This window comes from Mercenaria mercenaria, chromosome 16 (assembly GCF_021730395.1).
Source record: "Mercenaria mercenaria strain notata chromosome 16, MADL_Memer_1, whole genome shotgun sequence".
In the NCBI taxonomy this organism is placed as follows: Eukaryota; Metazoa; Mollusca; class Bivalvia; order Venerida; family Veneridae; genus Mercenaria; species Mercenaria mercenaria.
In genome coordinates this window covers 40,310,463-40,323,758 of record NC_069376.1, presented here as the reverse complement: position 1 = coordinate 40,323,758, position 13,296 = coordinate 40,310,463, and the positions used below count along the sequence as shown (strand labels likewise).

Below are 13,296 nucleotides of genomic sequence, written 5' to 3'. Positions count from 1 at the left end.
CGTGGACAGACAGACGGACAAAGCAGTGTCATTGAATTTTTAAGTATATATTTATGATATCTTATATCTATTACTGTTATTGATGGGTTTAAGTTACTGCACGGATGTGCAGGCTGATTATGATCTACACTAGTTGCAAAGGCAGAATCAATCGCGTCCAGCATGGTAAGGGTTAAAATTGTTTCTGTAACAAATATCTTCTTAAATTTGCTATTATATGCATGTATAGCCTATATATTTTAAACTTTTAGTCAATATCATTGAGCTATTAAGACAATACTTCTGCCGGATTAAATGTATTGGCCCAAACTGAATTGTTGCTGACAATTGGACAGGCACACTGACACGATACATATCTGAATAGTTATAATGATCACTGCACATAAATGTAATCAGTTTCGCGTATGTGTAATAAATTAAATGGTTTAAATTGGAGATTCAATTCATTACATTTACGCGCAGTGATCATTACAACTGTTTAGTTCTATTTCAAGATACTGGCGTGGAAGAAATATTAATCGTATTCCGGACCTTTATAGTGGCTTTAACAAAGATGTTAACATGTATGCAGTTAATGCTAAAATTACTTATAAACAGCGATATTGTACAAAAGCTTCATATTCTAGAATCTAGTGTTTAAAATTGTCTTTTTTTTACCATGCCGATAGGTGTTTTTTTCAACTTCTGCTGTATACCAAACCATCTTATTACTTTCTTGTTGAATACATATCACTTCAGACTGGAATGTGAAATGGGTCTAACACTACCACTGTTCATGTATTAATTTGTCATTTATTTCTATATAGAATATTTCTGACAATCATTTTATTTCTTTTCAGAAAGACTAAACATGATCGACTGTACTTATTAACATCCAGTGGCTTCTGTTTTTATTTGTATTTATCTGAACATGAAACAATAAATCCCCATAACAGTAATTGCTTTTGGCAATAATTTTATTTCTTTAAATACTATAAAGAAACACTGAAAACAATCCAGGATCAGTTTAGCCAATGATTTCTGTTTCTTCATTTAATCCGCTGAAAAAAAAGAAACATTCTTAGTTAAAAGTATTTTAAACTGTGTGGTTCTTTGGTGATTCAAGAAATACGACAGTTTTGTTCCAGTTTATTACGGTGGCACAGAGGTGACATGCACTACTGTTTTTTAAATTGCACTTCTCCTTTTTATGTCGTTCCCACGAGATATTAGCATGAGGGAACGACTTAGTATGTCAAAAAACAACGAGTTGCTAAGTCGTGGGAACGACATAAAAAAGAGAAGTTCAATCAAAAAAGTATTGGATTGAAATGAATACAGTAGCGCAATAAAAACAGTAATGTAATAAAAAAGTATAGTACATTGTACAATAAAAAAGAATAGTGCATACCAGATATGTCGAGGGAATGACTTACTATCTCGTTTCCACGACATAGTAAGTCGTTACCACAACATAGCTATCTCGTTCCCACGAGTTAGTCAACCCATCCAATTTTGCGTAAAATGCGTAATTTATATTTATTTGCTGTAAATGATAAGTGACTTCCCCCTTCGAAGTGATTCGAAAAATGATCAAGGGTATAATAAATGTAACAAACAATATGATAAGCTGACTAATTCGTGGAAAAGAGTTAGCTATGTCGTGGTAACGAGTTAGCTATATCGTGGGAACGAGATAGCAAGTCGTTCTCACGACATAGCTAACTCGTTACCACGAGTAAGAAAGTCTTCCCTCGACATAGCTAACATGCACTACTCATTTTTATTGCCTCATTCTTTTTTATAATATACCACTTTTTTTATTTCGCTACTCTTTTTATTTCAATGAAATACTTTTTTAAGAAATGCACTTCTCATTTTTAATGTCATTCGCAAGACATAGTAACTCGTTACCACGACATTTTAAGTTGGTATCTCGTGGGAACGACATAAAAAAGAGGAGTGCAATTTTTTTAAAAAAAGAGTGGTAAATGTCGCCTTTGTGTCATCGTAGATTATGGCTATGAGCATCGGAAAATTAAAATAAAATCTATCCACGAATACATTCATATACCACGTAAGATATGGAAACTTTGATATCATTTATTAAGAACCTTTGGAAGTGTAGAACGCGAGTAAGCAAAATAATGGTTAGTCCTTTCGTAAGTGGTTATAATGCAATGTGCAACACCTCTTGTATCCCCGTCCATACACTATAACCATTTTGATAAAAACCGCCATATTATACACACACTCAGTTTAAGATGATACATAAAATTTTGCTTCTGTCAAATTTGCAAGTGCTAACGTAATTCCATGATGCCTTCTAAATCAATTAATCACATTGTGCACTTGAACTATTTTGTGAAAAAAGCTGCTACATCAGAGAGAGATTTTTTTTGGCCGCGTGTGCGGAAGTTTACAGCTGAAAAACTTTTTTTTATTAAATGTTGCAGTCATGTGATTACACTGTATTTCAAATTAACGCCTGTATATATTATAAAAACATTGATTTTACAGCTGTAGGTTTCAATTACAGCTGTAAAACTTCTATCAAACAGTTCGAATTAAGAAAACTCCAGAAATAAACTTACAGCTATAAAAATGAAAAGGTTACAGTTGTAAATATCTCTAAAGTTACAGCTCTTTAAATGTCACAGCTACTGAAGTGGGTGAGCATTATTTGGAGGCCAAAAGAAGAGGCATTAAAAGTTTTAGAATGAGTTGTAATTCTGTGTCAGAAAGAGTACCAATAATCCCAGAAGCGAAAATAAGTGACCCGGTACGTATGTTGTTAAAGTAATGACAAACAGAAGGAACTAAACCAAGTATCTATTAATATATTTTTCTTCTTGGTTTAAGAGATGATGAATGATATATTAGTGTAAAGGATCTCAGATCGAACATTTGTTGCAATGTCGAACAGATATATGTTTGTAATCATCGATACATTGTGCCGTCATATAAGATACATTTTTATGATCTATACACCTAGCTTTGTATCAGGTAAACCAAAATATAAAATGCCTGCTGTTTGGATACTTACCTGATTTCGCAGATAGGGTAGTTATTACTAGAGCAAGGCAAATCTCCCCAAGCGAAGTCAAAATTGTAATAATAAACCGCACAGTCTTCGGGATAAACGTCTGGTTGCCCTGGGTGCCAGTCTATAAAAGAACCACATTTTGTTACATGAGCATATTATTAGAAACTTGCCAACTGTAAAGCATGTTATAAGCATCTTTGTTTGTAGTCGGGTCCATTGAACTATATGGTACGGGTACCCATCTTCGTTAGTAGTATACAGCATTCCATCATATTGTTAAATAAGCTTTACGAATTCGGCCTGATAACGTTTCATACAAACAAAAATGACAGTTGGTCTGAGAAGTGACGGTGTGACACACCGTGAAATTCCCGTGCTAGTTACGAGGAAAGCACGTATAATTACTACAGCAGGATTTCGATACCTAGTATTAATTCTTTTAAGTATAAAAATACCTGTAAAATTTGTTGTCTGGTCTGTATCAAACCATTTCCACGTACCTTCTATGAATTCGTCTGTCAATCCGAGCCACCAGTTCTTACCTTTGTTATAGAATATATAGCATTATGGCGGTTTGGAATCTACATCACCGCTGTAATACATGTTCAACGGCAAAGGCCTTTGTTTAAATAATCCGACTTTCCAGTTAAAAATGTCCATACCTAAATAATATTTTTATATGTATAAATGTGAAATGATTGCCAAAATCTAATTGTAATTACATTTTAAAATTGAAAAAGTATTTGGCTGTCATAATCTTTTATGATCAGTAAAATCGACAACAACCGTCCTTGTCTGCCCAAAACTATAACTTTCCCATGCAGACGGAATCCGTGTTTGAGTGGAAAGAAATCTGAATTTATTAGAAGTGCCAGTTTAACCGTTGGAAAGAACTATGTCTATCAAAACTTTAACAAGATTCCTTGTTCTTATAGATTCATTTAAGGTGATGTAGGTGGCAGTAAATTCGCCCGATATCTTGAACAAGTGATATTACCATTTCTGCTCGTTTGGAATCATGGAGTCAATTCAGTATTCATATGTATAGATCAGCTTAACCCTGTGCTAAGAGGCGTTATTGGTGTTGCGATATTCATTACCTCTCCTAAACTGAGTCTGCTATAATTTTGCTTTGCTATGTTTTAGGCTTCCTAAGGGTCTTTTTAGACTTTATCAAGTCTTTAAGTGTAGCGTGGTTGTCTCCATACTTGGTGTTGTTATTACTTCTTGTCCATTGGTATCATAGAAGTCATTCAGAATTTACATTTAATAGAGTTCCGATTAAGCCGGTTATAGGGAGTTTTAAGGACTGCCTGTCTTGAACAGATTCAGTGAAACTGAGTCTACCACGTATTACATTGCTTGTTGCGCTTCATGATTTTTTTTTCAGAAAACCGGACATTTTTTTTTTTTACCTTAATACGGACTCGACATTCAGGCATACATGAACATTTGCCACTGTTTTGTAAATGATATATGGTCTAATTGTCCGATGCACTGTATTTATGAACTACCTATTTTTCTATATGATTGTCGATTTGTAAGACTGAAAAAAAAACACACATACACACACCTAAAACGCCGATGCAAATTGCTTCATATTCAACATTGATTGAAGCATATGAAATGTAAGAAAAGCTTATTACCAGAAAAAAAAGGATTATTTATAACATAAAAGAACTGTTTCGTAGACTTATATGCTGTTTTCTTTTCTTTCTTTTGTCTGTTTTGATAACTCATAGACGTTCTAAATGACATTTTAACGCACTAGGGAGTGATACCTACTTTTGAAATCCCGAAGTCTGTCTTTTATGAAATCATTTTCTGCTTTACTCTGTATATGTATTAGATGGCTGTTTTTGTGCTGTCTACAGAAATGCTGGTAATAAAAAAAAACATTTAAGATAAAGAACATCGATATATTACAATTTGGTATCCTGAATTTTTTTAGAACCAACGAAAAGAAAGTATTTGTATTCCAAAAATGTTTCAAAGAATAGAATGTTTATTATAGAAACCTTTTATTATTTTATGAAATATTATAATGGCCTTGTCTTATTGACGAAATGTGTTAACTTTAGTTTTGAAAAAAAAATCGCCATTTTTCGAGGAGTCAATAGCTATCGAATACAAATCGCTCTGGCTTAAATTGGCGGAAATGCAATGGAAAGTTTTTATTAACATGAATTTAGTGGGATGATAAAGGTTCTTTCGATGCTGTATAACGGCAATAATATTCTGAAGGATTAAAAAAAATAGATTTATAGAGATTATTCTACTGAAATAATAATTGAGCCGCGCCATGAGAAAACCAACATAGTGCAGACAGACCAGCATGGATTCAGACCAGCCTGCGCATCCGCTCAGTCTGGTCAGGATCCATGCTGTTCGCTAATGGTTTCTCTAATTGCAATAGGCTTTGAAAGCGAACAGCATGGATCCTGACCAGACTGCGCGGATGCGCAGGCTGGTCTGGATCCATGCTTGCCGCGAATGCACTATGTTGATTTTCTCATGGCGCGGCTATACACTTGTATATACAGTTTGACTGTTTTGACTTCATAATTTGCTTACCTGTTTTACAGTCAAGATACTTGAGCGAATCAAATATGTAAAGCTTCATTACTGTATGTAATTCACCAATTATTTCAGTTAGTCCCAAAAGGCTATAAATTCTATATTAAAAAACAAATGATAAAGCTATCCAAATAGATGTTACGCATAATTACATGATTAGAAGGCACTACCTGAAATACTTCACATAAACTTATACAGTTAGACATGTAAAGGGAGATAATCATAAATAGTGCATTCAATAAAACTTTGTATTTTGTTAATCAATATTCAAACTTTTGACAAAAATGAAAGAAAACAATTATTGAAATTATATTTTAACAAGAAATTAATATATTTTATGTTCATGGCGGACACATCTTGAACAAAGGCATTATCATTATGAGCTTTTAAGTCTACCGTTTGTGAATTGCATTGCAAAGACGTACTTTTGAAAATGAGCAGATAACTCTTTCTCACTATTCTGGTGACCTATGACTTTTATTACATATCTTTGTTTCTTAGATGATTGTCCTTTAACATCCAAAGTTTGAAGAAATTCTATTATTGGGAAAAATCTTGAACCGATCAAGATATCAGCATTTTTCGATCAGTTAGGTATTTACTATTATTTGAGTTAGGAATTCTAAGGTTGTTATGAAAAGGCAAGTTTCTGTTATGGCCAAAGAATGTCGAAAACACGTTATGAGAGTACATAATCGCACAGGAAATTGCCAATACATTTCCTTAAACTTCAGACAACAGTGTAACCTACCTCGGCTTCCGTGAAATGAGCGGCTTGATGCCCAAATAAATAGCACGATCCTTCAAAAGGAAGCCATCCATCGTAACATGTTGTCGCTTGATATCCTAGAAATACGTTTATAAAACTCTGGAATAGCTTAGAATAAAAAGGTTTACAACTATAAAATGTTCTCGGCGGGACGATCCGCTAAATAATGTCACGTGATTTGTCAGTAATCATCTTTGATATATTACTTAAAAGAAAGAAAAGCTATCCTGTTCTTTGCTATTTTACAATTTTCTAATATATTACTGATAGCACTGTTTCGAAATTGGGCATACATTTAGATTAATATGCAGTTTATAAAATATCAAATATTTTCACGGCATATGAACCTAAAGTAAAAATATACCCCACACAGACTGGTTGGAAATAGATTTGTTTGGTGAGTTTTAATGCATTATATTTGAAATTGAAAAGGAATAAGATATTGAAAATACTCAAACCATACATATTGTCATATTATTGTTTTAAGGGGACGCATACTTTGAAATTAGAAAAAAGTGGGTGGGGTATTATAAAATTTACCTGCAAAAAAGTACAAGGTTTTGGTAAATGAAATGAATACTGTTTCAACTGTTATAAGTACACAAAGGATTGCTCACTAAAATAAAAATGAGAAAAACTGAAACAAGAAAGTTATTGTTGAATTACATAAGACTTCTTGTGTACATTCAAAGTCAACAATTAAGACTTTTTGGTGCGAAAATAATAGTGCTTCACTTTGTCCAAACATTTATCAATGTCCTACAGATTCTAATTTAAAGAAAGAATGTGAAATAAGTTCACTGTCTTGCTTTTCATTTCGCATATGTGAGCTAAAACACATTATTTAGTTTGTTTACAAAGTAGTGCATAAGAAAAGATACGGTGGTCAAGGAATGCCACATTACAAATCTAAAAGAGTATATTCCCCTTAATACATTAAACATTTATCGTTACAGAAGTCTAGTGGCTTACAATAAAGGCCTAGAAATGTTGCCATTATTAATTTTTAACTTGGTATTCATGAACTACAATGCACTTAAATATCAAAACACATTCAACAAACTTTTGAATTGTATTGTCTTAAAAATCCCAAAAATAAGGTATGAAATTTGGTTGAGAGGTCCAATCAATGTGTATATGTGCAAAAGCAACATTCTAATCTTGTTCACAAAAGTTACTAATAAACAGCAGGAATGTCAATGATCAAAACTGACGAATATACAGTTATCCTCACTTTAATGTCATTTATAATTTGTCCTTGAATTCTCCACCATACTTTTCATAATTCTGTTTGCACGAGTTGCACGAGAATGCTGTCATTCACGTAAAAAAACGGGGTCAAATAAGTTGTAAATGCAATATCATCTAAACGTAATTAATGGATTATGCAGTTCAAGATAAACTTTATCTCATAACGTAACGAACATGTATAATGTTGTAACAACAACTTTACTTACACTGATTTAAGTAGCAGTCGGTTTATAAGTGACTTTATTGATTCATTTTGTGTTTTGTTATTGTTGTCAAAAAGTATAACGGAAGTGCCTCACAACTGAAGCGGAAACCAGTTTGATGCGCAAAGTAGTCCACTGTAAGTAATATTATTTGACAAATGTCCACAGAAATTAATAATTTTCTAGTATTAAAGACGAATATCTGAATAGGATTCATTATTTGATAAGAAATTATAATCATCGACATGTTTTTTTTTAAAAATCGTACACGTGCTGACACCTAAGTTGTTCTCCGTTGTTTATTCGAGTTACCTTTCGTCCGGCGCAGTAATACATTTGCAGTGAATCGCCGAGAAGTCGTGGGAAAATTAAAAACCATGTAAACAAACTAAAATTAACCACCTTTTCAAGATGAATTTCAAGTGATCGACATTATGCATTTAACCCGCCTGACCTGTGTAGCATCTTAGATATCTGTTCTAAGGTATTCATTGTGTAGAATGTCATGTTATGCCCTTGCAATGCTAATCCCACTCTGATTTTTTTGTTTACATTTTTTATCAATGACAAATATGGCGTCCATCCCGAGATGAACAGACGTGGCGTTAAATTTTTACATGTTTAAGCAAACCTGGTGTGTTAGAAAGAAAATCTCATCCCTTCAACATTATTTGGAACACTGTTATTGTAAAAAACCTGTTTTTTCCTTATACAAAAGCTTAATATTTTGTGTTGAATGTACTTTCACAAAGACCTCTGTTTTCCTATTACATTCATAGTACCACATCCTTATCCACAAAATACTGAATATTACAGGTGTCCATCAGTATTATATCAGTTTAGGAATATGTTTTTTATTTTCCCACCATCGATTTCTTGAATATGCACCCCTTCCGCATTGCTATATGAACTGTGAATGTAGCAATATGCGTCCCCTTAAGTTCCTTCATTGAAAACGAAGTCAGACAAGACTTTTAAATTCTAGCTTTAGGTGCAAGAACCTTTATCCTGACAGAATGTATATAAATGTAACAGTTTTGATATTCATGAAAAATATTAATTCAATATATCGCTAATGAATTTGATAAGCAAAATGGTTGGAGTAAATTTATTTCCACCAGAACCCTTTGTATGTAAATCCAGTCTTGATATATATTTTTACCTACGCAAATTTTACACCTGATGTAAATATTTCGGTCTCTGAACAGGATAATACACCGAACCGCAAAATAAACGCAACACATTTCTTTTTTGAATATTTCTGCCGTAAATACATTTTACTAACCCAAACGTATTTGAATACTATTTATACATGTAAAATATTACTTTGCCACTAAAATTTATTGAAATCATCGTACCGTGACACCTGACTGGCGCAACAATACGAAAAGCACGTTTTGCACGTGCACGCTGAAAGTAAGTAAATTATTCTAAAAAAAAGCTAATTTCGTGACCTGTTACGATTTTACAATTAAAAAAAACACCCCAAAAGATTTTTGGCGGACATAAATAGTCTTTTGCAATGCCACGACTTCCGGATAATTTGCGAAATCAGGCTGTCGGAATGTTACATGCCGGAATGTCCACGAGACGTATAGCTGCAGCATTAGGTTGTCATGCTTCGACGATTGTAAGACTCCATCAACGTCTATTACAAACTGGTAATGTTCAGGATCGACCAAGGACAGGACGTCCCAAAGTGACAACACCGGCACAAGACGCACAGGTGCAAGCTGCCCACCGTCAGAACAGATTCCTCAAAGCCACAACTACTGCCAGGAATACTGTTGGGATTAATCTGGGGTGAATCTCATATACATGTACAAAACATTAACATTGCAATCATTCTTTATTTTAAATAAATAACCAGTTATATGTATCAACCTTGTTGGTATCAATTAACCAAATAACGCAATGAAGTCATATTAATAATATTTCATATGCGACTCGGTGCACTACTTCATAAAATGAAACAAATCACGTAATGTGCATGTACTTGTACTAAATGCATATTTGTTCATTGTAGACGTAACGTCAGCGATGATACGATACACCGTCGGCTATATGCTATTGGTTTCAAGGCTAGACGCCCGAAGAAAGGATTGATTCTCACTGCTAGACATCGACAGGGGCGTTTAAACTGGGCTACGAGACATCTACGATTTACCCGCAGGCAATGGGGTCAAGTGCTATTTTCGGACGAATCCAAGGTCAACGTCAACCGGCTGGATGGATGTGTACGTGTATGGCGCGCACGTGGTGAGCGAGTAGCAGATCAGTGTGTACAGAGGTATGACCGGTGGGGTGGTGGAAGCGTGCACATCTGGGCTGGTATGTCCCAATTTGGACGTACTAATCTAGTAATTCTCAACGGCAACGTCAACGCCCATAGGTACGTAAATGACGTTCTCCAACCGGAAGTGATCCCGTATATGCGACAGAACCTACGCGGTGGCATATACCAGCATGATAATGCAAGGCCTCACACGGCGAACCTAACAACTAACTTTCTAGGAAACAATAATGTTAATGTCCTGGACTGGCCGTCCTTGTCGCCAGACCTGGCACCGATAGAGAACATCTGGGCGGAGCTCAAAACACGCGTGTATGCACGTCAACCACAACCGAACAACCTTCAACAGTTACGTCAGGCTCTTATCCAAGAGTGGAACAATATTCCACAGAACGATATCGCGAATGTAATTGGCTCCATGATACGGTGCCCCTAAAGTGACATGTTACACACTTTTTTCCACTTAGGTAATGTGAGACTTTTTTTATTTCGTTTAAACGAAATGATTTCGTTTAAACGAAATGATTTCGTTTGAACGAAATAACTATTTCGTTTAAACGAAATCATTTCGTTTAAACGAAATAACTAATTCGTTTAAACGAAATCATTTCGTTTATACGAAATGTTATTTCGTTCAAACGAAATGATTTCGTTTAAACGAATTAGTTATTTCGTTAAAACGAAATGATTTCGTTTAAACGAAATAGTTATTTCGTTCAAACGAAATCATTTCGTTTAAACTTATTTCGTTCAAACGAAATGATTTCGTTTAAACGAAATAGTTATTTCGTTAAATGATTTCGTTTAAACGAAATAAAAAAAGTCTCACATTACCTAAGTGGAGAAAAAGTGTGTAACATGTCATTTAACTTTACCATGAGACGTAGATGCGTTGCTTGTATTCAGGCCAATGGAGGATACACGAGATGTTGACAATGTGTAAAAATTGAACTTGTGGGTAATGAACTTTGACATAATGAAATCGGGGTTATTGTTTGATATACTTTAATGAAATTTACACAGTATGTAGGTAAGGTACCAATAAAATGAAATAAACTCGTTATTTATCATTTGAATTGTTTATTTTCGAATTATATGTGTTTCCCCAACCGTTGCGTTTACTTTGCGGTTGGTGTAGTTATTTCCCATATAGAACCCGTTCGATATACAAGTTCATTACACTAGAAAAATTACCAACCACTGCAAATGTTTCAAACCCTTTCAGCTTTCGAGTTGTTGGATTTAACAATAAAACAATCCCAGCTAGCAAAATATATGGGACCCATATGGGGCCCACGTAGGATTTGCAAACGGGATTGGCATGGGTCCCACATTGGCTTCAAAATAAATACATTAGTGTATCACTTCGATGAGACATTGTTTATGGGTCCAATATGGGTCTGATATGGGCAAATACTTACAATATGGGTCTTATATGTACAGTATAGTACATTTGTCCGGATATAGCCCGTATAGGCCCACTAACAGGCTTGCGTGCTGGGATTGTTGTCTTGACGTTCGTCCAATAGGAGAAATTATCGACCTAGAAATATGGATATCAAGACATGCTTAAATCTTCCAGGTCGATAAACTCTCATATCGACCTCACTGAAAGGCAATAAGTGTGTGATTCTGAAGAGGATTATTAAATTGTTTTAAATAGGCTTACCTTTTACCGTTGCAAACAGTCCTATGAAGAGAAAGGACAAAATAAACAGCATGTTGATAGCCTATTTACACACCAATAATTGTTTCATAGATAGGTCTTATCAGTTTAGTCATGTACAGGTTTACAAAATGTCATATAACTTATCTGGCTGTCCTACCAAAGTTTGAAAATAACTCATTTTTGATGTCAAGTCATAAAGTCGTTGCCGCCCAAAATTAGAGATTCTTCAACTTTTACGATTTAGGCATCAAATCATCATGGGATTTAAAAAAAAAAATACATATTCGTTCTGTACAAGGTTTGTTTATTAGGACACAATTAAGGTGAATAGCATGGTAATAGTGCAAACTCATTGGACATATTTTTATACGACAGTCATATATGACTGAAGAATTGCCCTTGTTAGACCACGCAATTGCAAGTTTGAACACAGTTCAAAATTGTTACGTAAAATATGCTTGTAGATAGCATGGCTAGGGTCTAATACATATAAAAATATTGTACGGAATTTATCGAATGCGAAAATTGCTACTGACCAGTCAGAGATACATGTTCTATGGGTAAAACATAACTTCAGTCGTAAACTTCGCAGCAGTTCAGTAAACAATTTCATCTTAAATCACTTTTAGGCTACGAACAACCAAACATGCAATGTTTCTTTGAAATATTCAACTGACTTAATAGGGAATCGATCTTACCAATTTTTGTCGCGAAGCAACGAAAATCGGGATCGATCCCTCTACGGTAACATGTGATATATACCGAATGAGATATACTATCGAATTAAAAATGTAGTCTTCCGGCACGTGCAGAGAGCGTCTGACTTCAGATTTTTTGGAAGAATACGCTTTTTTCTTCTTGTGCGTATTAAGCGTCCACATAACTTGTCCTAACCGAAACGTCTTGCACATCAGTACAAATATGGGCAGTACTGTATTTTTTATTCCAAAATCTACCATTAAATGGATAAACACGCATATTTATGGGCAAGCTGATGGACTGTAACGATTCCCGATTGAGGCATTGCCTTATTTGATATTACTGCTTGACTTTTATTCAAAAACTGAAAACTTATCCGGACATGAAGTACGATATAATGTCTAAGTAAAATGTATTTGAGCCGCGCCATGAGAAAACCAACAGTGGCTTTGCGACCAGCAAGGATCCAGACCAGCTTGCGCATCCGCGCAGTCTGGTCAGGATTCATGCTGTTCGCTAACAGTTTCTCTAATTTCAATAGTCTTTGAAAGCGAACAGCATGGATCCTGACCAGACTGCGCGGATGCGCAGGCTGGCCTGGATCCATGCTGGTCGCAAAGCCATTATGTTGGTTTTCTCATGGCGCGGCTCATTTTTCTTTTTGCAACGCTTTGGACGGGATTGCAAGTATGAATTCCTAAATATTCATTTCTATTTACTGATACAATATGTACACATAAAATATATTAATAATTCCATAGTTTGATATCAGGGTATGTCTATACATCCTTGTATTTTGGCGTGCGATTC

At 34.7% G+C, this 13,296-nt stretch overlaps 1 protein-coding gene across 1 annotated transcript; it reads right to left on the bottom strand.

The window, feature by feature from the left end:
* Positions 1 to 929: 929 nt before the first annotated feature.
* On the bottom strand, positions 930 to 11,961 carry LOC128549649 (C-type lectin domain family 10 member A-like). Its single transcript, XM_053526788.1, has 6 exons — positions 11,788 to 11,961; positions 6,354 to 6,448; positions 4,811 to 4,904; positions 3,481 to 3,567; positions 3,026 to 3,146; positions 930 to 1,040 (listed from the first exon to the last, which is right to left on the bottom strand). Exons 1-6 carry the CDS (start codon positions 11,837 to 11,839, stop codon positions 1,007 to 1,009), a joined length of 483 nt encoding a protein of 160 aa, XP_053382763.1. The 5' UTR covers positions 11,840 to 11,961; the 3' UTR covers positions 930 to 1,006.
* Between the last annotated feature and the right edge of the window lie 1,335 nt (positions 11,962 to 13,296).